The following is a 25637-nucleotide window of genomic DNA, read 5'->3' as shown; positions in this document are numbered from 1 at the left end:
TTACATGATCTTAAAATTATTTATTAAATTTAAAGACACACATTTTTTTCAACTGTTTAAAAGTGGATGGGGTCATATGTAATATAGAAGGCAAGAACAATTAAACTATTATCCAGTTTATAAACAAATTCCAACTTTACCCTTTCCTATACAAAAAAGTATTGCAGAGAAAAGCCTGTTTTGAATATTGGATAATTCTCCGCCAACTCAAACGAAATCGGAAAAAGATTGCCCCGACCCCTCTTCGATTTGCATGAAATTTTGTCCTTATGGGAAACTTTTGTCCCTGATCACGAATCCTATAGCTATAGCTTCATTCTTCGATATCTCGTGACGCGAAAAAATACGTGTTTTGCCTTCCTCACTGAGGTAAGGCTATAATCCTGTTCTAAGAATGAACTTTGTATAAAAACGTCGTAGACCCACCTTCATGTAAACATATCGAAACAGAATCGAAAACTGAACAAATGTCTGTGTGTGTGTGTGTGTGTGTGTGTGTGTGTGTGTGTGTGTGTGTGTGTGTATGTATGTGACCAACAAATTAGCTCATTTTTCTCGGCACTGGCTGAACCGATTTGACCCGAACCTGTTGCATTCGACTTGGTTTAGGGTCCCATAGATCGAGTTTTATACAGATTGAAGTTTCGATAAGTAGTTCAAAAGTTCCCCTTCCTTCAAAGTTGGCCCGAAAAAGCAGTAAGGCAAATAAATATTTTTAGAAATTTAAGTGCAATTAGCTGAATCTGATTCAAAATGCATTCCCCTGCGTTTAAAATCATTTTTAGCATGTTTGGGTTGATTTGAACATCTAATGAATTATGGAAAAAAATTGATGTTTAGTATCGCAAAAAAAAATTTTGTTTTCGTCAAATCTTACTTTTTTTAAAATAATGATTACAAAACAACTAGTGCAAAATGCATTTTAAAACACTTTTTGCATTCAAATGTTGAGACTATGGCTTGTTATTTCCATTTTTATATTTTTTTTTCGGCCAGAGCCGAGGGACAAAAACTTTGAAAAATATTTGCATCGGCCTTATGGGAAGTTTAAGGTACTTCTCGAATTTGCAATAAATGCAATTTGTAAAATTTTAAAATTCTGGCTTGTAATTTTGAATTTAATTTTTAATATTATTTAAGCCTTCTTTCATCTCGGCCAGAGTTGAGGGACAAAAAATTTGAAAAATATTTGCATCGGCCATTGAGAAATAACTAGGACTAGTGATTTTTAACGGCAAAATTTCGCGGCATGTCAATTTCAAAACATTGAAATTTCACGGCAAATTTACGATACTCTTAAATCTGCTTAAATTGAATTTTAAAATATATTATTTTAGACTAGTTGTACGCAGGAATGTATTGTAAGACACAAAATATTCATAAAAAAGATTTCATTTTTCTAGAACTCTCATCAGCGATATGGCTATTTAAATGTTACTATGTTTTAAGGAATTAAATTTGCAAAAATATATTTAAAAAGAAGCAAATGTTTCAACTACATATTCACCAAAAGTACAATCGGTAAAAAATAATAGCAAATTACATTGTTATATGAAATTTGTTCATGGCTATTTAAATAAATGTTACAGAGATTTAATAATTAAATAGCTTAAACTGCTTAGCGTTTTCATTCATATAAGTTTGGATAACTTTCATTTATATTCCTTTTGTAATATTGTGTAGTTAAAAAATAACATCACATTGTATTATTTATGACATGCTTCAAATAAAGCTATTTACACTTGCAATCAATTATCGTCAATTCGTCAAAAAATGTATTATAATGAAAATTTCATCAAAAATAAGTTCAAAATTTGCCAAAAATTTGCAATGCTTTTTCTTACAACTACTTCCAAATGCCTGTTTCAAATCTATGTTTAAATGCATTGAAATGCAATTTGACAAAAGATTATTTCGAATTTTGCTTTCAATGATTTATCAACAATTACATTATTTTAATTGAAATTAGAACAGGCGTACATTTTTTTTTGCATCTTCAAAAGTATTTCTTGTGAAACTTTTTACAGAAATCATCTCTTCATATGTTTTTTTTGTGGCGAAATGTTTGGTATGGTCTTTGAACAAATCAAGCAAAACAATGTGAATAAGCCAAAGCCGAAACGTAAATAAATAGTTTGTCGTGCTCGTTATTAATGTAAACATCCTCTGTCATAAAACACACATTTTGTATTTTTTAATCCGACATTTTGTATTTTTTAATCCGGCTGAAACTTTTTTGGTGCCTTCGGTATGCCCAAAGAAGCCAATTTGCATCATTAGCTTGTCAATATAATTTTCCATACAAATTTGGCAGCTGTCCATACAAAAATGATATGTGAAAATTCAAAAATCGGTATCTTTTGAGGAATTTTTTGATCGATTTGATGTCTTCGGCAAAGTTGCGGGTATGGAGAAGGACTACACTGAAAAAAATTATACACAGTATAAAAATGGAGATTTTTAATTTCACTTTTTGTTTTTTTTTTAATTTTCGATGTGTTTTAGGGGACATAAATGCCAACTATTCAGAAATTTTCAGAATGTGCAAATAATCTTTGACCGAGTTATGAATTTTTGAATCAATACTGATTTTTTTTTCAAAAAATGAGAAAAAAAATTCAACTTTATTTTTCGATGTAAAATCAAATTTGCAATCAAAAAGTTTTTTGTGAAATTTTGATGAAGTGCACCGTTTTCAAGTTATTGCCATTTTTAGGTAACTTTTTTGAAAATAGTCGCAGTTATTCATTTTTTTAAAATTGGTGCCCATGTTTGCCCAGTTTTGAAAAAAATATTTTGAAAAGCTTACATTTGAATAAGACGTAGTATTGAATGTTTGGTTCTTTCGAAATGTAAGTCACGATTTAATAAAAACATTAAATTATTGTTTTGGAAAAGATCGGAAATCTTCACGAATGTTTTATATTTTCACATTGAAAATCGAATCAATAGTTGCTGAGATATCGACATTAGAAAATGGTGAGTTGTTTGGATGAGACTCAATTTTCCTGTTCCAAAACCTTTGCATAGGAATATTTCAGCAACTAAGGGTCGTACCAACTAAGCTCAAAAATGCAAAATATAGAGAATTTTCTCTTCAATTAATTTCTTTTGGTTTTAAAACAAGAATGGATTGAATTTTGTGTCTTATTCTCACGTTAAAAAAAATCTTATTTTGCAAGGTAGCTTTTAAAATAAAATGTTGCAAGAAAATTAAATTCCATCAAGCTTGCTTTCAAAACAAAAGTACCCAATTCAGTTCCGCCACGCAATAAATTACCGTTTTCGCCTCGCTGGGAAAGTTTACAAACCTCAAACGAGCGTAATTGCGCACTGCGCCTTCCCATTTTGACATCTCATTAGTGGCACCGAATTCGATTTCTTTCAAATTCGATTAGCTACCTACCTACCTCATTCCAACAAAACGCATCGCGAAAACCCGGGCTGCCCGTTGTTTTGTGCGAATTTTGCTGGCAGCCCTGATTGCGCGGCGGCGCCTTTTCACTTTCAGTTTTGCGCGCGCTGCGCGAGTACGCGTGAGCCGGATTTTGGTTGGCGTGTAACTTCCAAAGATCCGGCATTGTGTAGTGAGCTACTGCTTGAGCAATTAGGCCCATCGATTGATTAGGAGAGGGGGGGCTTCCGCAGAAAATTGGTTGCCGCGGGCCATTTTTCAAGGTGCCGCGGCGCCTTCAATTGAACGCCAATGGGGCCCATCAAACGGTGAAGTAATTGTAATTGGTGGGTTGGCAACACTGCTGGGCTGTTTTTGTTTTTGTCCAGATATTCCACCTGATGTGAAGATGTGTTCAAGAGAACATCCAACCTGGGAACCACATACCTGACCTCAACCGATCGACTCACGTGAACGCACCTGGCCAAGAATCTTCACCTGTTGAGCGCTGACGGCGCGAACAACACTGCAGACAATGGAATCTCGCTGCGCCAAGAACAAAACAAAGAACCTGGCTAAATTGCGTTTCCCACCGCCACGGTCCGATTGGCCGCTTCGGGACCCCGGTCCAGATTTCCCCGCCCCTTGCCACATGAGAGAGGCACGCCAAGTTTTGCATTTTCCGAGGGACGACGACGACGTTCTTCACCTTCGTGTGGCGAAGAATGAAGCACGCCCGAAGAAGTCTTGACATTCCTCGTTCCAGCTGGGTGCGCCCGGATAAACAATATAACAGTTCCGACTGACAGTGTGTGGCCACTGCGGCGGCGGTGGGATGACCACCGGACGGCTACGTGAAGCACCAGGCCGTAAAACTACGGCCGAAAAGAAGTAATTAATATTTTATTTACCGTGGCCGTTTGGCCGCATTGCTTGGCGCTGCGAAAGTGTTGCCAGTTTGTTGGGTCGATTTGCATCAACATAACCTCAACAGGTTATGCCCGCCAATCAAGCTTGTACTTGTCTCGTTTTCATGAATACAACACGAAAAAGCCTTTTGCCATCTGCCGTTTTCATCTCTTCATTTATTCACAAAACAACTTGTTCCGCGGTAGCTTCGCTTCATAAGAGACGGCTGAACTCTGCGGCGGCCAAAGTCAGAGTTGAGACGTGCGATTTAAGTGCCACCTTGACTTTCTTTCCAGTTCCATTACATGTACGCACTGTGCTCACAGCCGAACAAACTGGTAATGTAGGTCATTTTTGCGTGTATGACAGTATATATCCAATGTCACTTTTGTCTACCTCTATCTCGCAATTGTTTCTTGCAAATAAGATTGAATGGAGTTTTTTAAAGCAGAAAGTTCATCTTTATAGGAGCAGTCTAGAATTTGAAAAAAAAAAATTTAATATTTCTTGATTTGGATTTTTCCATCGATTCCTTTGCTCCAAATAAGCCATATGCATCAATGGTTTCTCCATACAAGTTTCCAGATAATCGCTATGCATATTCGAAAAAGTCTAAGTAGTTATGTCACAGACATAACCGGAATGGCGTAGACTTACGTAAAATTTAGATATGTGGACATGTGGGTTTTCCATATATTAATTTGAAGAATTAGCTATATTCTTTAAATAGATTTACGGAATATGATCATGAATGGGAGATGGAATTCAGCTAAGGGCGTTATTTCGGGGTGGTAGTGTTTGGTGGGAATGATGAACAAGAAGAACTCTTTCGTGAGAAAATTGGTGGCCCTAAAAAGGACCGATTAGAGTTGGATGGTGGCGTTGGTCGCAAGGCTGCAGCCGGGAGATGTTCTGTCCAGATGGGTGATAGGCCGCGGTGGATGCTGCAGGTGCTGGCGTTGTTGATGGATGCGAAACCGACAAAGTTGTTTAGGAAAGCGTGTAGTATTTGCAAATGATTGTGGTGCGAAATTTATATTGGGCTGGTGTATCAACCAAAGTCAAAATCGGCCGATGATAACTAAAATACGAAACATACCTTCGTGACTGTGTCAGAACATTTCTACCAAAAACAAGGTCAAGGCATGTGCGCCCAAAGGATTGGAAAGCAGATCAAGCTTGAGGTACTCTTTCATAATTCATAAAATCAACAAATTTCAAATTTTCCGGTTTGAGGATATCAATGTTAAAATCCCCAGACACAACAATGCGGATGTCCTGCTTTGCATACCAGAACAAATTCCGGATCAAGAAAGAAATTTTCTGTTTGTATGTTGCACTTGGCGAAATATACACAACAACAAACAATGTTTGAATCCCATTTTCTGAAACTTTTGTGGCACAAATATCCCCAAACGAATCAGCCTCGAGTAAAAATGGATCATGTTCCTCACTTAACTGCTCAAGATCGTGAGGCATGGCCGTCGAAGAAGACGAACGAACGGCAAAGAGAGGAAAGAAAGAGACGAAGGAATTTTAGCGAGCCGAATGGGGGGAGGGGGAGAGGGGGCATAGGGGTTGGGGGCGAGAGCAGCCTCAGAAAGCTGTGCAATCCGTCGCCCCCGAAGACCAAAATTTGTTCCTGAAATTTAAATTCAAATTAGCTCGCTGCCTCGTCCCGGGTGGGACGAGGGCAACTCTTTCAACACTAGAATTTGATGAGACGTAAATCTTTCAGAAGCGCTCGCCGCGAATGCGACGAGCTAGTTGGATGTCCCGATTGTTTAACAACCAAGGCTTGACCCACGAGAGGCTTTTCGGCGGAAGGCAGCAGGCGCGCGCCTCATCTTGTTGATGCCTCGTCCCGGGTGGGACGAGGGATGGGGATTGAAGCACCTCCGAACCACAGCAACCACGAAAGATCCTAACGGTCCGGCCATCGAGAGGCAACTGGCTGACGGTGACGACGAGAAGGCGATGCGCACTTCTTTTCCAGTTCTGGTCCCTCTCTCCTGCTGCTGCTGCTCTGGTCTCTCTCCTGCTGCTGCTGCTCTGGGCTGAGCTTTCCTGCTGCTGCTGCTGTTGCTGCCGGTCCGACGTCTGAGACGTGAATGATGGAATGGGCTCTGGCGCGCGTTCTTATGTATGATTTCGGCCCGCTACTTCCCCTCCTTTTTCGCGACCGACACTCGGTCGCGTTGCTCGGATGATTTTCCCCTCAAAATAGGTACTTGACATTCCCGTCCGTGAGTGGGAAGCGCTCATTTTGCTTGCAAAATCTCTGCATTTTGAAAACATTTTAAAACATTCAATTGTTTCAATAGTTAAACTATTTTGCCAACAATGAAAGTTTTATAGCAAATTGCTGAATAATTTTCGAATCGAATGGCACATAAATCGTGTCGATTCGATTAGAGGGAAGGAAGATATAAGCGTTTGACGGATGACGCAGTTAACCAGGGCCTTCGGCCCGGGTTTTTTGGAATGACACCCCAGTACCTTCGACAAAGACGTAAGTCTACGTCAAAATCTGTATCTTGAGATGGGAATTCCTGATCGATTTGGTGTTTTCCGCAAAGTTGTACGTTATGATTAGAACTATTCGGAAATTTGCCATTTTTTAAAAATAAATTTTGTATTACTAAAATACGATTTGAACAAACTTTACCTACCTAGCTTTTTTCATTTTTTAATATGTTATTGGGTATGCCGAACGTTTAATTTTTACACAGCAATAAATTCGATGGTACAATCGCACATCATTTAATAAAGGCACAGCATGTACAATTTTTGTAAACACAAAAAAAGTTGCAACCGAAGAATTTCAAACCCAGCACTAACAGTAAGGACTTGCGTCTTAGCCCGCTCGATCATCAGACCGATGAAGAATAGAAAGGATAAACGTATACGTATATGTGCTTGACATTTCGGTCAAGTAGGTTTCCCATAATGATGGGCTACATATTTCAGGTTGCAATATTTAATTAAATTTCATAAAAATAATGCAAAATCTATTTTATACTCAGGCTTTTTACACGCAGCTAGATTACCATTTTTTTGCTGTGTAGCCAAGTTATTTTTTCAATTCAATTCAATTCATTTTATTTACCGAAATAGCAATTTTACATCTTGTGTGATTGGCTGGTTCATCGAGATATGGTGTTCCTTGCAACTATTTCTTTTTCATTTACCGCTTGGTAACAGAAGGTTCTTTAAATGCAAATAGTCAAAAACTAGGGAAAATTTGGCCAAAAAAAACCTAGTGAGATCGTAAAGTTATTATTTTATTTAATATAAAAGTGAATTTTGGAAAGCATCTAAAATTCACCCAAAACAGTTTCCAAAAAGCATTTTCTGATAAAAATTTTACTTGGAATCTTTTTGTATACTTTTGTTAACTTTTGATAAAATGCACTATTTTTAGGTTTGAATTTTTAGAAAAAATGTAATAATATTTTTTAAATAATGTCCTAACTTTGTTCATCTCTGAAAAGTATATTTGAAAAGCTTAGGAAATTCTTATACCAGTTTATGCAACTAGTTTCAAAATGAATATATTTCAGTCCAAGTCGTACATTTATCCAAAAAGGTTTACGCTTTTTGAAAGGAATCCTATGTCAAACATCAATGTTTTAAGTAAACTCACCGTTCAAATCAAACATATATTGAAAAATGTTACTTTTCGTTACTAGTGTTGAAAGGTTCGGTATCTTGAAAACTATTGATCCGCTTTTTCAAGTCAAAAAGGGAAACTCGTATTAAAATTTTTTCACCATCTTGAAAAAAAAAATGTTTTTTAGAATCAGGACTAACAATTAAAAATGGCCAAATTATTAGATTTACAAACTTTTTTTAAACGTTTTTTTCACAATTTTCTAAGATCTTCAAACCACGTGGACACTTTTTATTATTATATTATATTATTCATACAATTAAAAAAATATGGACCGTGAAAAACGGCATCTTTTATTGTAAAACAAAGGAAAGTTACATTATATGCGATAGAAAAGTAGGTTCAATCCAATTTCCCGGGATTACAGAATTTCCGGGAAATGGGAAATTTTTAACAAATTTCCCGGGAAATCCCGGGAATTCCCGACATATTTTAAATTTATCGAAAAGTGTTCTGATCTTGGTTCTGATTAACATTCTTCAACAAAAAAGAATAAAATAGCAACTTAAATGATCAAAATTAGTGCGAGGGTCAATTAATGCCTTAACCGCTTGAAGAAAAAAAAAATCAAGTAAATATATAAATATTTTAAATTTATAGGCTGTCTTGCCTTCGTATAACACACTATAAAAAAATATCGTATTTTTTGTGCAGTGCTATTTTTCTAATCACAGCGTTTGGCAGCGAGTAAAATGAATTCATGCTTCAAAACCATAAAATTGCTATTACTTATGGCTCTGTGAACAGTTTGAGAGAACATGATAAAGAATAATATTGAGACGACGTTGAAATGAAAAAAAAAATCACGAAGAAAATATGGACTTGTTGGCAAAACTTTTTTCCATAACAAATCTTTTTGAGCTCAAGAATAAATAAATAAGCATTGACTTCACCTTAAAAACTGCCTTTTTACTAGAAGTATTTTTTATGAAATCACAACTCAATGTTTTTTTTAAATATTTGGACATAATTTTGAAATATGTTTGCCTTTTTTGCACACCTTCTATATAATACGAAATAGTTTTTTAATAATTCAGCTTAATAAATGACTTCGGCTAATAGAATTTTCAAAGCACTAAAAGTAGTTTAGACGCTAATCCTTATTAAATACGCGTACGCTCTGTTAGCTCAAGTGTAAATTCTATACATTAAACTGCAAACACTTTTAAACAAATTTACCACATTCTTTTTGCACAATTCTCTTTGAGACATCAAATGATATTTTTAATCGTGAAAAAAAAAAACTTAATTTTGATCTTGGCAAAAGGGGTACCTTATTTTCAGATGATGTAACAACAATTTTCTTTAAAAAAGTAACCAAAATGAAAACAGTTAATTTTCATTCCAAAATATCGTAATTTTTGTTGCTTTACGAATTAACAAGATCCCAGTTGTGGAAGCTTCAGAAACTAATATTATCTGAAATATACCTTGATATGAAATTTTCAGACGAACTGATAAGTTATAAGAACAGTAAATTGAATTGAATAAAATAAAATTGAATTTGTTCATTATTATTTTTTGTAAATATAAAAAAATGTTCCAAGAAGTTATGAAAATGTAGATTTCAGCTTGAATTTCTGGAATTCCTGGGAAATTTAAAAATTTCCCGGGAAACGGGAAATATTTTTTTCCGTGAAATCCCGGGAATTCCCGGAATTAACCGGCTCCGTGGCTTAATGGTTACGGCTTCTGCCTCACAAGCAGAAGGTTCAGGGATCAAATCCCGGCCGGTACCTTTGAAATTTGGAATCAGGAATTTGAACTTTGAATATGAACAAAAACGAAAATTAATCAGATGGGATTCGAACTCTCACCTCAGGATTGATGGTCTGGGACGCTAAGCAGTCGGCCATCAGAAGGTTTACACTCTAGCAGTGAATTGATCCGTAGTGTTGAAACATGTTATCTTCTCATATTAAATACGCGCTGATCCCTGATTTGCCTGACGGGATTGGAAGTCTAAATATAGATCGAATTTCCTTCAGATGCTTGCTTCTATGTTTAGGCGGGGCCGAACAATGCCCAGCGACCTCGGAATTGGACCGCAAGGAGCTCTGTCATTCTGAAACGGGTCGTTGGAAGCAGCGCGAGGGCTATCACCATCTAATACCCGGGACTGAGATAAGTTGTATCAGCATTCGGCATATACAAAGTCTGATACAAACTATGCTTTCCCATAATATCGCTACCAGTTAGCGGGTATTGGATTGGACCACACACACACACACAAATCCCGGGAATTCCCGGAATTTTTTTCCCGGGACAGGAAATTGGACGCTCTTGTTCAATGGAATTTTTAGGTGATAAGAAGCATCATCATCAACATTTTTCAGAGTTGTTGTAGAGTTCTTGAACAAAATTGTTGAACTAAATCAAATAATGAAAGTTATGTTTTTGTTGTATTAGTCATGCAAAATCAAAAGTCTCGCCGTTGTGCTTCCCACATCATTTTCGGAGGTAGCTTTGTAGTTACTACTTTATATCAAATTTGGGAAATTTATATTTTGAATAAGATCGTTGCAAATATTTTTCAAAGTTTATGTCCTAAAAAACCTATGCTTGTTATTTAAATTTTAATTTTTTTTTTAAATTTTTTCGCTCCTCCCCCTCGACTTTGGTCAGTGCCGAGCCACATAAACTTCAAAAATATTTGAAACGACCTAAGTATTTACATAGGACTATGTCTCTACTTACTATATTGGGGGGCCAGTTCAGAAATTCGATCCAAAGCGTCACTTTTAAGCGTTAAAAAAGGGGACATTTTGAACGCTTATATCTTTTTCCCCTGTGAATCAATCCAGACGGTTGGACCACCAATCGAAATAGGAAGACTTCAGCTATCGTTTAACTACATAGATAGTTTGACTAAACATAGTTAAAGCACTTAAAACATGCAATCAAAATGAGTAATTTTTCAGTACAAATCGGACAGATGACCAATCAGAGCGAGCGTATGCATTCGAGACCGCGCCCCTTTTGTGCCGTTCTCCGGCTCTGCCGCTATTTAAGCAGAAAATTTCGCAAAAGCAAGTCACTTTGGAACGAGCACTCGAACTGTGCACGTCGGGCCGGCGCGGAGCAGCAGCAGCAGCAGCGGCCAATAGAAGAAGAGGACGAGCAACCAGAAGGAAGAACCACCGGCAGCAGAAGGAGGAAATTCGAGCGAAGCGGACCGCGTTGAAGTCACTATGATGCGGCGGTTCTCATGAAAAATGGCCAATTCGACAGTGGTGGAAAAAAACCTGGAGTGGCCGGTGCCCTCGAAGCAGGTTCCCCCGGGGCCTGGGGGCACATTTACAGAACCATACTAGTTGTAGCAATATGGGTATCAAAATTCATGGTTTTTGATACTGAACATAATAATGGCCATTTCGACAGTAGCGGCCACAACCTGGAGTGGCCGGTGATCTCAAAGCAGGTTCCCTCGAGGCCCGGGGGAACTTTTAAAGAACCATACGAGTTGTGGCAATATGGGTATCAAAATTCATGGTTTTTGATACTGAACATAATAATGGCCATTTCGACAGTAGTGGCCACAACCTGGAGTGGCCGGTGCCCTCGAAGCAGGTTCCCCCGGGGCCTGGGGGCACATTTACAGAACCATACTAGTTGTAGCAATATGGGTATCAAAATTCATGGTTTTTGATACTGAACATAATAATGGCCATTTCGACAGTAGTGGCCACAACCTGGAGTGGCCGGTGATCTGAAAGCAGGTTCCCCCGGGGCCCGGGGGAACTTTTAAAGAACTATACGAGTTGTGGCAATATGGGTATCAAAATTCATGGTTTTTGATACTGAACATAATAATGGCCATTTCGACAGTACTGGCCACAACCTGGAGTAGCCGGTGCCCTCAAAGAAAGTTCCCCCGGGCCTTGGGGGACATTTACAGAACCATACGAGTTGTGGCAATATGGGTATCAAAATTCATGGTTTTTGATACTGAACATAATAATGGCCATTTCGACAGTAGTGGCCACAACCTGGAGTGGCCGGTGATCTCAAAGCAGGTTCCCCCGGGGCCCGGAGGACCTTTTACAGAACCATACGAGTTGTGGCAATATTGTTATCAAAATTCATGGTTTTTGATACTGAACATGAAAATGGCCCTTTCGACAGTAGTGTCTACAACCTGGAGTGGCCGGTGATCTCAAAGCAGGTTCCCCCGGGGCCTGGGAGGACATTTACAGAACCATAAGAGTTGTGGCAATATGGGTATCGAAATTCATGGTTTTTGATACTGAACATAATAATGGCCATTTCGACAGTAGTGGCCACAACCTGGAGTGGCCGGTGATCTCAAAGCAGGTTCCCCCGGGACCCGGGGGAACTTTTACAGAACCATACGAGTTGTGGCAATATGGGTATCAAAATTCATGGTTTTTGATACTGAACATAATAATGGCCATTTCGACAGTAGTGGCCATAACCTGGAGTAGCCGGTGCCCTCAAAGAAGGTTCCCCCGGGGCCTGGGGGACATTTACAGAACCATACGAGTTGTGGCAATATGGGTATCAAAATTCATGATTTTTTTATACTGAACATGATAATGGCCATTTCGACAGTGGTGGCCATAACCTGGAGTGGCCGCTGCCCTCAAAGAAGGTTCCCCCGGGGCCTGGGAGGACATTTACAGAACGAGTTGTTGCAATATGGGTATCAAAATTCATGGTTTTTGATACTGTACATGAAAATTGACATTCCGACCGTATTGGCCACAACCTGGAGTTGCCGGTGCCCTCATGGAAGGTTCACCTTGGGAGAAAATTTATGACAGTTTTGCCGACAAATCTATGAAACAAAATAAAATAATCTTATTCCAGATTTCACTAGCAATCCAAAAACACATTCAAATTGTTTTGTCCTATGTCTTTTGGTTATGTCTCTGACATACCATCTTGAACTTTTCTCTAAATGGATTTGTAAAAAACGATTTTTAGTTTCATAAATTGCTTAAAAATTATATAAATAACGCTGTATCTTCACAACCAACGTTTCAATCTTCCCACCTGCAAGAATCACGTTCCATCAAAGTGGGGTCAACCCGAGATAGTTGCACTTTTCCAAGGGTACACCGAAAACAAACTCTCGATTCTCATCACGTAACTCACCTTCACTCAACGACGTGCCTGAGTAGATCTAGCGCCACGTGTATCTATCAAACGGAATGACGTCTGTATACAAAGCATGTTATTACTGACCTAAGGTTACCGATTCCAAGACGTTAAAGATCTTAACATGTGTTCGAGTCTGGGTTATAGTGATTGATTGAAAGGTTCAAAATCGTAATAAAATTGATTTCTGCCCAGATCCAAACCCGAATTCCCCAAGATCGTATCTCCCAAAGTCGACCGCGTTTATTCACGCCGTTCTGTTCCAATTCTATCCTCGAGCTGATTGAATCGAACGCAATTTCGCCTCAATGAAAGAGTCGTTACTGTTGTTCGGTTCATGTGCGCGAAAAAAAAAACGCGGTGTTGGCCTTTTCGGCACATTGTCTACTCTACATCCAACCGGGGAGTTCCACCTTCATTATGACTCACCCCAGTTTTCATTTCCCCTTTCGATTTTTTTCACCTCCTCTTTTGCTGTTTCTGTTGTTGTTTGATTGTTTTTCGGAGCCGACGAGCACCAAGCGGGGTTTGGTACAGAAGTAGAACACGCCAACCAACTGTTTCAACAAAATTTGTACTGTAGATCGACCGCGACCGTGCCACCTCCGAGCGAAAGAACCAAGAGCAATGCCATCATCGAAGCCGCGAAAGTGCGAAAACTAGTGTGGGTTCCGTTAGATCTGCTGTGTGGACTGGCGTTCTTTCAAAGTTACTATCGTGAATAATTGGGGGAAATCGAATAATCTAAGTAATTTTTGAGCAACATTTTTTCAAGTGAAATTTTCCTATTTTTTTCAATAACAACATTATCAAAAAAAAAAAAAAAATAAATAAATAAATCCACCTCTTTGTTTGAAACCCAAACCCAAAAACACTTGTTTTCGACCTTACCGAATGTTAGGATTGATTTGATTTTTTTTTCATTTCATGTTTTGACATTGACATCCTTGAAATTTTCTGATCTTTTCGAAGTACAGTCCAAACTTTATTATCCGAAAGCCTCGGAAAAATTTCAGTTCGGATAATCAAATCATCGGATAACATCGACCAACAAAATTTCTACGCAGACTCAACTCGAGGGGAAGCAGGAAGTTTGGGGTCCCCAGAAACACGTGTACTTTGAATTTATGGAGGATTAGTGCTGTTCGCTACTCCCACATATTGCATGCAATTTTTTGGTTGTATGCAAAAGCGACGAACCGCCCTAATTCTCCATGCAAACTTTGGAGAAAAACCATTCGGCCTTGTCTAAATATTTTTGAAAAATTTAAAGTGCACGTATTTCTGGGGACCCTAAACTGCATGCTTCCTCTCGAGTTGAGCCTGCGCAGTCATTTTTGTAATTTTTTTTTGTTGGTTAGTGTAATTGAATCACAAAAAAAATCGCAGCCTTATTTTTTTCGAGCTTAATTACCCCTAAATTTCGTAGTAACAGTTCAATAGGGCGAATCTGCGTTTGTAAACAAGCAGTCTATCCCCCTTTTACTTGACGTGAACTGTCACTTGAGCGAAAGGGATAGACTGCTTGTTTACAAATGCAGATTCGCCCTATTGAAATGTTACCACGGAATTACGGGGAGCAAAAAAAGAGATTTAGAATTTTTAAATCCAAGATGGCGGCCAAAATGAAGGTGATGAAATATTTAAAAAAGCAGCATTAGGTAATTTAACAAGAAATCAACTATACAATTTTAACTAAAATAGGGTCATATTTTTTTTGTTCGTGATTTGATTATCCGAAGTCGCATACAGACCTTCGGATAATCAACACTTCGGATAATCGAGGCTTCGGATAATCATGTCTGGACTGTAGTAGTTTATGCATCAAGTTGCAAAAAGATGATTATTTCAGCACGAGTCGTACATTTGTCCAACGAGGTTCACCAAGTTTGATAAATACGACGAGTACTGAAAACATCAAGTTTTGCAACGAGTTCCATACAACATTTTTTGCAATTCCGAAATACACCCTTTGAATGACACTTGAAGCCAAATGTCCATTCGTTTAATAAATTCATCGTTGAAATCAAATCAATATTGAAAAGTATTACTTTTCGATACAACTGCTGAAAAAAATAACTTTTTAACCCATTCAGTGCTGAAAAGTATTTTTTTCAGAACTTTTATAGTTGTAAACGGTTTACACGTTTCAATATTTGGACAATTATGGAGACTTTTATGGACGAATGACTTCTGTTGTCATAGAAAAAGAACATACTAAGTATAATCCAAATCAAAAATGCAAAAGGAAATCTTCATCCGAAGTTTCAAAATTACGAAACTTCATTTAAATATTCCAATAAGATAAGTTTACAAGCAGAAAAGATACGTTTTTTACATCTCTAAATCATTTTTTTTGAAGACATGAATTTAAAGTTTCCAATTCCATTGAACTCGTCCAAGCAGCACCTGCTTCGCTGCCCAGTTAAGCAGAAGACTGCATTGATATTAATTTTCCAATTTAAATTATAAGCAATAAATTTTCAGCACACGAGAGTGCCCATAAGTGCACTTTAAAGGGGAACGATTATTACGAATGAATTCTTGTTGGGTGCAGCAGCTGAAACAGCTTTAAGGGCAAACATGGTGCTGTATGGTTTCAGTCAAATTCACCTGAATTCGTATCTGCGGTTTCAGCTCGTGAAAGAGAGAGACCAATATAGTTTTGTATAGTTCATGAATAAATACTGCGTTCATTACTTCATATCTCTTTCTCACAAAATGTTCAGCCCAGAGCTCTTCTCAGAGATCGGGTTTGACAGCGTTACGGCATTGTAACGCTAGCTTAAATAGTGTTGTTCAGTTTACCTTTTCCAATCTGGAATTGTTTGGTCGAGTCTCAATAGTTAGCTTATTTCAACAACTTGTCTTTTAAAATTTTCGAGAGAAAGCTCACTTCCCATAAAACTCTTTATTATTTTGGTTTTATTTAAAAACGCATATTTAAAGCTCTAATTCTACGTCAATGTGCTGATGAGTCAACTTTAACAGAAAGAAAGGATTACATGATGTTCCAGTAAATTTCGAATTTTTTGTTAAAAAAAAATTTGTTAAAAAAAAATTGGAGAGTTGGCAGCACTAGTTCCAGCTAGTCGACCGTCGCGGGTGCTCCGAGATTTTTAGTAAATTTTCGTGTATTTTGCCATTCTGTAGTGCTGGAGATGTTGTGAAGATATAGTTAGTGACGCGCCTTCCCCGATAGAAGTGTTTTCCAGATATGTTTTGCTGTTTTAAAAGGCATTCCATGCATTTTTTGTTTTTGCAGCATGTGTTGTTTGTTTTTATTTACGCGTAGCTTTTTCGCTACGTTTCATTTCCACCGTTCCTTCGAGTTGGCTATTTGACAACAAGTCAATGAAAGCTTCTGCTCTGTTTGCTGAGAGTGAGCTTTTGTGCAGTGGTGTCAGATCGATTTAGTGAGTTCATTTTGCTTGAAAAGGTGAAATCGGTGAGTTAGCAGTCCTACAGAGTGAAGTTTGATGAATGTGCGACATGCTCCATTCAGGCTTTTTGAGTGTATTAAAAATTATATTAAGGAAGAACCGACGCAGTTTGGAAAAATATAGTGATAAAGAAGAAGAAAAGAAAGTTTCGCACTGCCAGGGGTAATGAAAATAGGTGAAGCTTTTTCTTTTGTTGGTATACGTTGGTTCAATATTGGTGCAAGGAGGAGCACCCGAGAGCTGTAAGCGGTGCTGGCGCGGTTCCGGTCGACGGGAGCATGACTTGCTGAGGTTGGAGAGAGAAGTTTTTGCTCTCTCTAGCGAGCTTTGCAGCGTGTTCGTGGATGCCAAATCATTGATGTGGAAATCTGCATCAATGAGGAAAAAGTCTGCAAATGCCTTGGAAGCCGTCTTTGCAGACTCAGCTGTATTAACATTATTCCTGGTGAGTTTGTTCCATTTAAAGCCCAGTGTGTGTGTGGATGTGAATGACTGTATGTGTGTATGGAAGTGTGTGAAAATGGAACTGTTGTGGTAATTTAAATCATAATGCTAATGTTCTTCTTCATCATTTTCTTCTTTTCTTATTACTATAAACTTTTAATTGTATTCTATACTAATACGAAGTTAGGAAGCGTTCTTTTATTACGTAACGCAATAACGGGGGGTAGTAGGGTGTCAGTGTCTGCTACGAAATGTTACGAAAATTGGGTAGGGGAGAGTGACAAAAAATGCTGTTACGTAACGCAAAATTTTCATATAAGTACTCATAAAAATTTGCAAAAAGACCTTTCGTTACGCGTTACAAGGGGGGTAGGGGGGATCGCTCATCTGTTACGATTTGTTACGAAGGGGGGGGGGGGAGGGGGGGTCAAAAATACTAAATTTTGCGCTACGTTATAAAAGAACTCCGGTCATGCTTGCTCATACTTGGCTAAGGGAGGGTCCTTTTATTACGTAACGCAGTTGGGGGGGGGTCGGAGGTCGTGTTACGCTCCATACAAAATTTTTAAAATTTGTATGGAAATTTTGTTACGAGGGGGGAGTCTAAAAACCGATGTTTTGCGTTACGTAATAAAAGAACGCTCCCTAATCATCCCAATTTATTACGTCACTCTTTAATTTCTATTTAACAATAATTTCTCCGCTAAAAAAAAATTCTTTTCTTTTGATTATAATTTTTCACAAAGTTGTTTTTAAGAAACTATCTCGTGTAGAATCGAGTCTTTAATGCTCTTCTATTTTCTTAATTTTCTTTCTCTATCAAATGTTTACCTTTGCCTACTGCCGGTTCGCGTCGCGTCCGTCGCGCTTGATTTTCGTCGTCGTCGACTTGTTTGTTGTCTCCCCTTATATATGCGTGCATTTTTATTTTCATTTTTTGAGTGTTCCTTCCGGGCGGTTTGCGTGATATGACAATTGATTTTGTGCATTCTGCCGGTTTCGCCGTGACTGTCGGGTTTGCAGAATTAGTAGTTTATTACAGATGAAATTCGTTAAATACAGACATCTCGTCATCGCCGCGTTTTTGATTAAAGATCGATCGTTAAATAAAAGATATTTTTGGTATTATAGCCTTTGTTTTCAATTATCTCTTCACGATTTCGCGATTTCAATAGATTCCCTTCCGTTATGTAGCATTTATGTCGCATCGCAGATTGTCACGATAGTACGCTTTACGTTTAATTAAATAATCAAGTATGTAGCTCGCTCCAAATCACTCACTGAGATTAATATTTTACCCTCTTTTTACATATCGCTTTGGTTTTATCTTTCCACAGCCGGCTGTCTAAGATCAAACCGTTGATATAAAATTCAACATATAAACGGGAATTGTCTCAACAGCAGCATCCGATTGCTTGCCTTGAGAATAATACATCATCCCTCCAAACAAAACATTCGATTTTGGGTCGCATCATCATCTTCTATGATGAATCCTGACCAAACACCCTATCCTACTAACCAATTTTCAGGTTCCTGGCGCTCGTGGGGTGTAAGCACAGAGTAAATCAGCTGCCCTAGTAGCAACCTGCGCTAACTAACATTCCCGTCCCTTAAACTCGAGGTCTACAAACTGACATGGCGGGCGCCGTTGGTGGCCAATGACTGTTACCTATTCGCAACTGATCTAGCTTTGGCAATCATGGTGTTTTATCTTTTCAGCGCATTCATACATGCTGTTGATAAGGGAAACACCACTAGATCGTCGAAGCCAATGATCAGTAGTGCTGAAAGGATATTACGGTTCTGTTCAGCAACGGAGGGGCAACCATGGGTGATCTCTCATGCTCATGCTCATGCTCATGCTCAAAAAAAAATTTGTTAAAAAAAATTCTTCAAGATTTTTTTTATTCTCTAAAGTGAATTTAAAATCATCCTATAGTAACTTCATGATGTCGTGTAACCACAGCTTAACCATCACCAACACCAGAAACCATAGAAGAAGTTCATCAGCGTCCACCAATACAACGGTGTGTTGTTCATGTCTGAAATGTTCATGCCAAGCCCATAACAACAAACCAGCATCACTCCTCGTTCCACCCCAGCAACTGAAACGCAAAACACGCTTCACGAGTCACATTGTGGTGAACTTATGCCCCTATCAGCAATGTGGTAGGAATCCCGATCTGGAGACAATTGTAAAATCATAGACAAATTAAAGTTATTTTGGAAGAACACTAGATAACTGTTGGTAAATTCTGTTATTTTACAGATATTTTAATATTTTAATGCTTTTCATACAAAAACTATTATGTCAAGAGGGTTTTTTCGTTATAGTTATACCTTGAATTGTTATAGTTGCTTCATAAAATTATGTTTTTTTTTTAAATTTACTAATTTTATTAATTCAAGTACTAAAATTCATTAAAATTTGTTATTTCCCTCTGTTGGAGATTTTACACACGCCGACCCCTTCTCTAATACAAACGTTTTGATAAAGCATGGGAGGCGTAGTTGTCAAACAAACCTAGAGGTGTTCACGGGAGCGTATCACTACGACGCTTTACGCTACGACGACAACAACAACTAACGACGCCTTCCTGGGCTTTGTTTGGGGCAACTCGGCACTGATTGTTCAGTAACTGTTGTTTTTGGGAAATTTGATATAAATGTTTGATTTTCATTTGTGAAGAATTTCTTTTAAACAAACATCTGGTTGTCATTTTCAAGTTCTTTTCAGAATACATATCAGATCGAACATAACTTCTTTAATTCTTTGACAGATCACTTGATTAATCAATTGAATAATGTCAGCAGAAGCAAGACAAAATCAGTCAAAAACTGCTTTATATAGACGCCCTTGCTCACATTGGCCAGCTGACCCGCTGCACGTTCACCCAGTCGCGAATTACCCCATTTATCCACCACATGTCCCTGCAGAGTTGTCGTTGTGCAATCCACGACGCCGTATGTGCGCGCTACCTCGTACTAGCGTCGTTTGTCGTCGACGATGCCCCTCAGTTCTACGCCGGGTATCGTTCTGAGCGGACACAGTCGTCTCTCTACCGCCTGGAGAGTGGTTCTCCGTGGTTCCTTCGCCGTGGAGTTATCCGTGAAGCAGCAGTTCTTTGATTTCCACAACAACTACCGCGCCCGGAGGGGAAAGAGATTGGAGAAGGCTGGGATCCCAGATTTGGAGGGGGAGGAAACAGCTCCTGGAGAGAGATTTTTGTTTGTACGCAAGGTTGAAGTGCACAAGGACCTTGAAACCATCGTGAAGTCATCCCGAGCAAAAAAAAGAAGAACAGTGAGTGTAGTGAGTGGATCGATTCGGTGAGGCTAGAAATCGATTCAGCAGCTTGGCAGTGAGTGCAAGAGTGATTCTGGAAGAAGCGTGGGAAAACCTGGCTGTGTTATCAACACCGTGCAAGAAGAAGTGCTGAGGGGGAAGGTGCTTTCCCAGTGAGTCATGCTCATGCTGGCTGGTTATAAATAGGGAGGCAAACATAAACAAGCCATAAAGCACAAACCCCGCGAAGGAAGGTGAGGGCGATGAGCTAGAGCAAAACAGAAGCAAAGAAAGAAACACGTGCAGGGTGGTGAAGAACCTACGATATTGGAGAATCGGAAAGTCGCGCGTAATCAGGAACAAGGAAGCGTCGTCCGAGTCCGCGAAAGGCTTGCCAATTACGGTCGCGTAAGGAAGTTGATGAAGGGGTTGTTCGACCGAGTAAGCACTAGATCTACTATTACGATTACTATTATTACTTCAGCAAACCACTACAACCAGCGAGGACGAGAGTGAGAGGTGTGTACGGAACTAGAGAGACCAACCACCAATCACCAGTCCGCGCAGCAGCAGCACGTGAATTGCCAAAGAAAGCATGAAATCACAGCCAAGCCAAGTGGCATCGTGAGGATGTCATAAAAGATGGTTGGCATGCTGGCTGTCGTGGTTTTTGATTAGTGGGTCATGCACGGCTGCAGCCGTTTATGCTGTTGTGGTGTTGTGGCCTATCATTACGGCATATCTGCGGGCCGTGATTTGGTTCCGGATCACGTGGTTGTGGTGAGGTCTTTTTTTGGAGTGGCGCTCTTGGGGTATGGGATGACTTTCATTTAAGGCGTGCTATTTTGGAAGCTTGAATCATTTTTGTAAAATTTTAGTCATGCTTAGTTTGTTTTTATAACTCATAAAATTGCGTCACAATTGCCGATAAAAAAGTTCGGTTGACGACTGTATAACTTAGCTGTATAAGTCACCAGTGATGGAATTAAAACAAATTGTAGTAACAATTCATTGAACAGTATGAAATGTAACTCCCCCGAGTTGTAGTGAACGGGTTTCCCCATTGATACAAGTTGTTTAGAACTACACTTACCGGTGTTTCTCGGTAAGCTGTTACATTCTTCAAATTATTTTGCAACATTTAACATTTTTGTATAATTAAATATGAAAAAGTTAATCCAGCTTTTAAAAACAACATTTGCTGTTAAAATTTTAAATTCCTAAATTCGATTAGTTTTAATCCGGAATTATTTTTTGTTGATCATTTTATTGCTGAATATTTCCTCTTTTTCAATGTAATTTTACAACAATTTATGCGGAAAATTGCATTTCCACGAATTGATGACTTTTTAAAGGGCTTTGTAAATTTCACTGCATTTCACATTGTGCAGCTTACAATGCCTCACCTTTTGACCTTCACAGATCTCCAAAATTCGATTTCAATCCTGAGATATTCAATAAAAACCGAAAAAACTCCGTGCATTGTTGTCGCTCTTCATATGTTGATACAGCTTGAAAATTGCTGCAAGTGCGACAACTGGCCAAAGGGATTTCAGGTCAGAACGCGTTTGACACACGTACTTACTCTACTACCGTAAACATTTGTAATTAAAATTCGGGACTCCGGCAGCCAAAAAAATCAACCAAGCTACGGGACAATGCACAGAATGGTTAACGTAACAAAATGTGTCTGTTATTGATTACATTGCGTGCCCTTGTTTTTGTTTTTTGAAGGTTAAACATCAAAACGCGTTCGGAACGCCAAAATGGACATTTTATAAGACTGATAATTTTACTGGCAAATTTTCACTATGTGAACAAATTGTTTTGCAAAAGTTTCAAAAGAAACTTGCTTGCTAACTTTACATTCAGCTATTTATTGCCAGATGTGGGTTGGTAACGCTTTTTAGAAGCTGAGCAATTCTCTCAGATTTCGGTCATTCGATTTTTTTGTATTTTTAAATCCGGCTGAAACTTGTTTGGTGCCTTCGGTATGCCCAATGAAGCCATTTTGCATCATTAGTTTGTCCATATAAATTCCCATACAAATTTGGCAATTGTCCATACAAAAATGATATTTGAAAATTCAAAAATCTGTATCTTTTGAAGGAATTTTTTGATCGATATGGAGTCTTCGGCCAAGTTGTAGGTATGGATCAGGACTACACTAGAAAAAAATGATACACGGTAAAAAAATTGGTGATTTTAAATTTAACTTTTTGTCACTAAAACTTGATTTGCAAAAAAAGCCCTTTTTTATTTTTTTATGTGTTTAAGGCGACATAAAATGCCAACTTTTCAGAAATTCCCAAGTTGTGATTTTTTCAAAAAATCGAAATATTTGTCGCAAAAGTTTTTTAACTTCATTTTTCGATGTAAAATCAAATCTTCAATCAAAAAGAACTTGAGTGAAATTTTCATAAAGTGCACCGTTTTCAAGTTAAAGCAATTTATAGGTAAGTTTTTTAATAATAGTCGCAGTTTTTCATTTTTTTAAAGGGTGTAATATTTAAAGTTTGACTCTTTTGAAATGTTAGCCTTGATTTGAAAATTTTGAAAATATTATTTTCGAAAAGACCGGAAAATTTCAGGAATGTGTCAAATTTTAACATTGTAAATCGGACCATTAGTTTCTGAGATATCGACGTTAGAAAATGGTGGGTTGCTTGGGATTTTTTTTTTAATTTAATATACTTTATTGAATCTTTCTTATAATAATTACATTTGGTTTACATAATAAGTGGTCAGCTGTGGCTCTTCAGCTTTAGTTTGCTTTTCGTGATTTAAACACTGTTCATTTTCTTAACTTTAAAAGTATATGATTTATCATTTTTGTAACACTAGGTACAATGAGGAAAAAAATTTTAAGAAAACATAACCTAACCTAAAACTAACTTAATCTTACCATAAACTAAACCAATCCTTGAATCAAGGGGTATTCAGATATAGCACATATTTCCCTGTTTCACATCTTGAAGCAGGAAGATATATTTTATGAATGCTTTATTACTACTTAAATACTTCTTTTATCTGCTTGATGAAAAAAAATCATTCAAAAAATTTAAAATATTATTAATTTTGAGTGTCTGCCAAGTAACAAAATATATATAAAAAAACATGTTCTTTCGAAATAAAACTTTCAAAGGTGAGCGGCACAGAAATGAGATTGAGAGAGATGAGTTTTTTTTTCAATAAGGCGAATTCTAGCTTATTTTTTTAAGCGTTTGGTACGGTATGTTCACGTATTCCGGTTCCGTGAAATGTGATCCGTTCTCAGAATCATCTCTGCGGTAAACACAACGCAGTGGGGCTGGCCACTTAAATTTTTCGCAATGCCTTTTCGGGTACCTTCACGGATCCTCTGCACTTAACCTGAATCTTGACCTGATCAAAAGTGTTAACTAACAAGTTATCGTACCCAACAAATTACAAATTACTTAATAATATTGACAAGAAAAAGGCTTGGGGTGGACTAGGACTTTCCAGCATTCTTTGGCTGCGTTTGTTTTAGACAAGATTGGATTTAGATTTCTAAAATCTAAAAAATGCGTTTAATTGAGAAATGCACTTAACTAGTTTTGATCGTATTTTTCAACCTACAATTTTGCTGGAGTCTTTAAATCGTTGAGTAAACTTCTTCCGAAGATACATATATTTCGAAAAATATTTACAAACCGTTCCTGTTTGATCAGTAGGGTGTCCAAATTATGGGACAAAACATCGCCCCACAACCTGAATATTGTTTTAAGAGCTAGGTAAACATTTATTCAACAAAGGGTCAAGAAAGTTCAATAATAACATGTATTTTTTTTGCCTGTTTGTAGCTTAACACAGATCAGCAAAATTCAGGCCTGAAAGGTTTAAAATATATGATTTATTGGTACTCTGTGACTTCACTGACTCCTGCCTAGACTTCACAAGCCAAGATGTTTAACATTTTAAACCATTTGCTTATCGATCGTTCCCAACCAACACGTGACAATGATTGAAGAGTTGGCGTCTCAACCCGTACCGATACAAACGAGGCACTCACGTTCTGTCGCCAACGTCCGTTCATTCAGCACCCGTTTTTTTCTTCTTCTAGTTTGTTACAACCTTGCCCAATGCCACGGGTCATGACCCAATTGATGTCACATGTGCATAGCTCCACCCGATCTGCGCTGATTGATGACCGACTGGTTGTCAACCCTTTTCTGCTCTCTATTACTAAATGTAGATCCCACTTCAAATAGACACACAATCGCTCCGCGGTCGGTTCATTCATTCAAAGTTCCGACTGTTGACGTTCTGATATGGCGCGCTGCGCTGTCAACGACGGTGGAGGTATTCAAGTCAGCACAGTGACATACATTCAAATGTCAGCGCGGTTGTATTTTTCTCGAATTCAAAGCTAGATAATAACCTCCACTATTACAACTGCCGAGAGCTGCATCGCTGTGCACGGAGAGAAATTCAGTTGGCGTTACCGAAAACATTGGTTGACAAAAAATGGACAATTTTGAAAGCAAAGGTCTCAAATTCGTGACAGACTGTTTACATTTTTCCTACCGTGTACGTACAGCTTCGTGACTTGAAGTGGCCAACACCGTTACTAATTGCCACGAATCAACCTGAGACTGAGAGGCACACAGGCACTGTAAGAGTGTGATGCTAAAAATACCCAGCGTCGCGTTTGGCTGCAGCTTCCTGTTGTGCCTCCGAAGGGGGTTATGGTGACATTTATGTGCATATTGGTGTACATGGGACCGTCTAGCTGTTACGGTTAAAGCTGTGTACCCCGTGCAGTCTGTTTGTGTCCAATGTTATCAAAGCGAGAAATATAATTATGGCTCAATCGTGCAAAACTGAGATTTTTCTCCCCTCGTAAGGAGTCTAGCTTAGCTATGCCAAACTACAGATCTTCCCAACGCCGGACACCAGATAGTGCAGCCAGTCCCGGGTTCCTTTGACGGCTCGGTGGAAATTCAATTTCCCGTGCAGCAACATCACATCACGGTCCGCCTACACGGTTATCGTATATTGGCCAACACGGCGGTGCGATGGAAGATGCGCTTTCCCTGTCATTAATCATCTCCAGCTGCAGTTTGACGTGTGGTCTATAGGGATAAGCACCCTAAAATGAGAATTTGTTCGTGAAGTACCACGCTTCTCCATGATCTCCACATTTGGCGTGCACTGACAGAAATAATTTCTTCAAAATTTTAAAATTAAAAAAAAGATTTTTGTTTTCTGTAACATAATCGATGATCTCCAAAAGCCAAGCTCCCCTTAAAAATGGTGAAGAGTATCCACATTCCGACGATGCCCGCCGTACAGGGAGAGGAAGAGGTGTTGACATTGACTGGCATTTCTGTGTGCGGTACGTGT

The 25637-nt window shown here is 38.4% G+C and overlaps 1 protein-coding gene across 7 annotated transcripts in view; it reads left to right on the top strand.

The window, feature by feature from the left end:
• Positions 1–25637, top strand: part of LOC120415429 (ral guanine nucleotide dissociation stimulator-like 1) — a 106423-nt gene that overhangs the window by 36912 nt on the left and 43874 nt on the right. For 3 of the 7 annotated variants that reach the window (XM_039576972.2, XM_039576974.2, XM_039576971.2), the window contains exon 1: positions 19988–20711. The exons of 1 other annotated variant lie outside the window; for it this stretch is intronic. Coding sequence is in view for 2 of the 6 variants with exons in the window: in XM_039576978.2 (XP_039432912.1) it covers positions 20691–20711 (21 nt within the window). In the remaining 4 variants the exon portion in view is untranslated. Of the gene's footprint in view, positions 1–19986; positions 20712–25637 lie in introns of those variants that run through there. 3 more of the 7 variants (XM_039576978.2, XM_039576977.2, XM_039576975.2) reach the window with 2 other exon arrangements.

This window comes from Culex pipiens, chromosome 2, assembly GCF_016801865.2.
Source record: "Culex pipiens pallens isolate TS chromosome 2, TS_CPP_V2, whole genome shotgun sequence".
Classification (NCBI taxonomy): domain Eukaryota; kingdom Metazoa; phylum Arthropoda; class Insecta; order Diptera; family Culicidae; genus Culex; species Culex pipiens.
The sequence above is the reverse complement of the archived record's forward strand: the minus strand, read 5'-3'. Positions and strand labels throughout refer to the sequence as shown.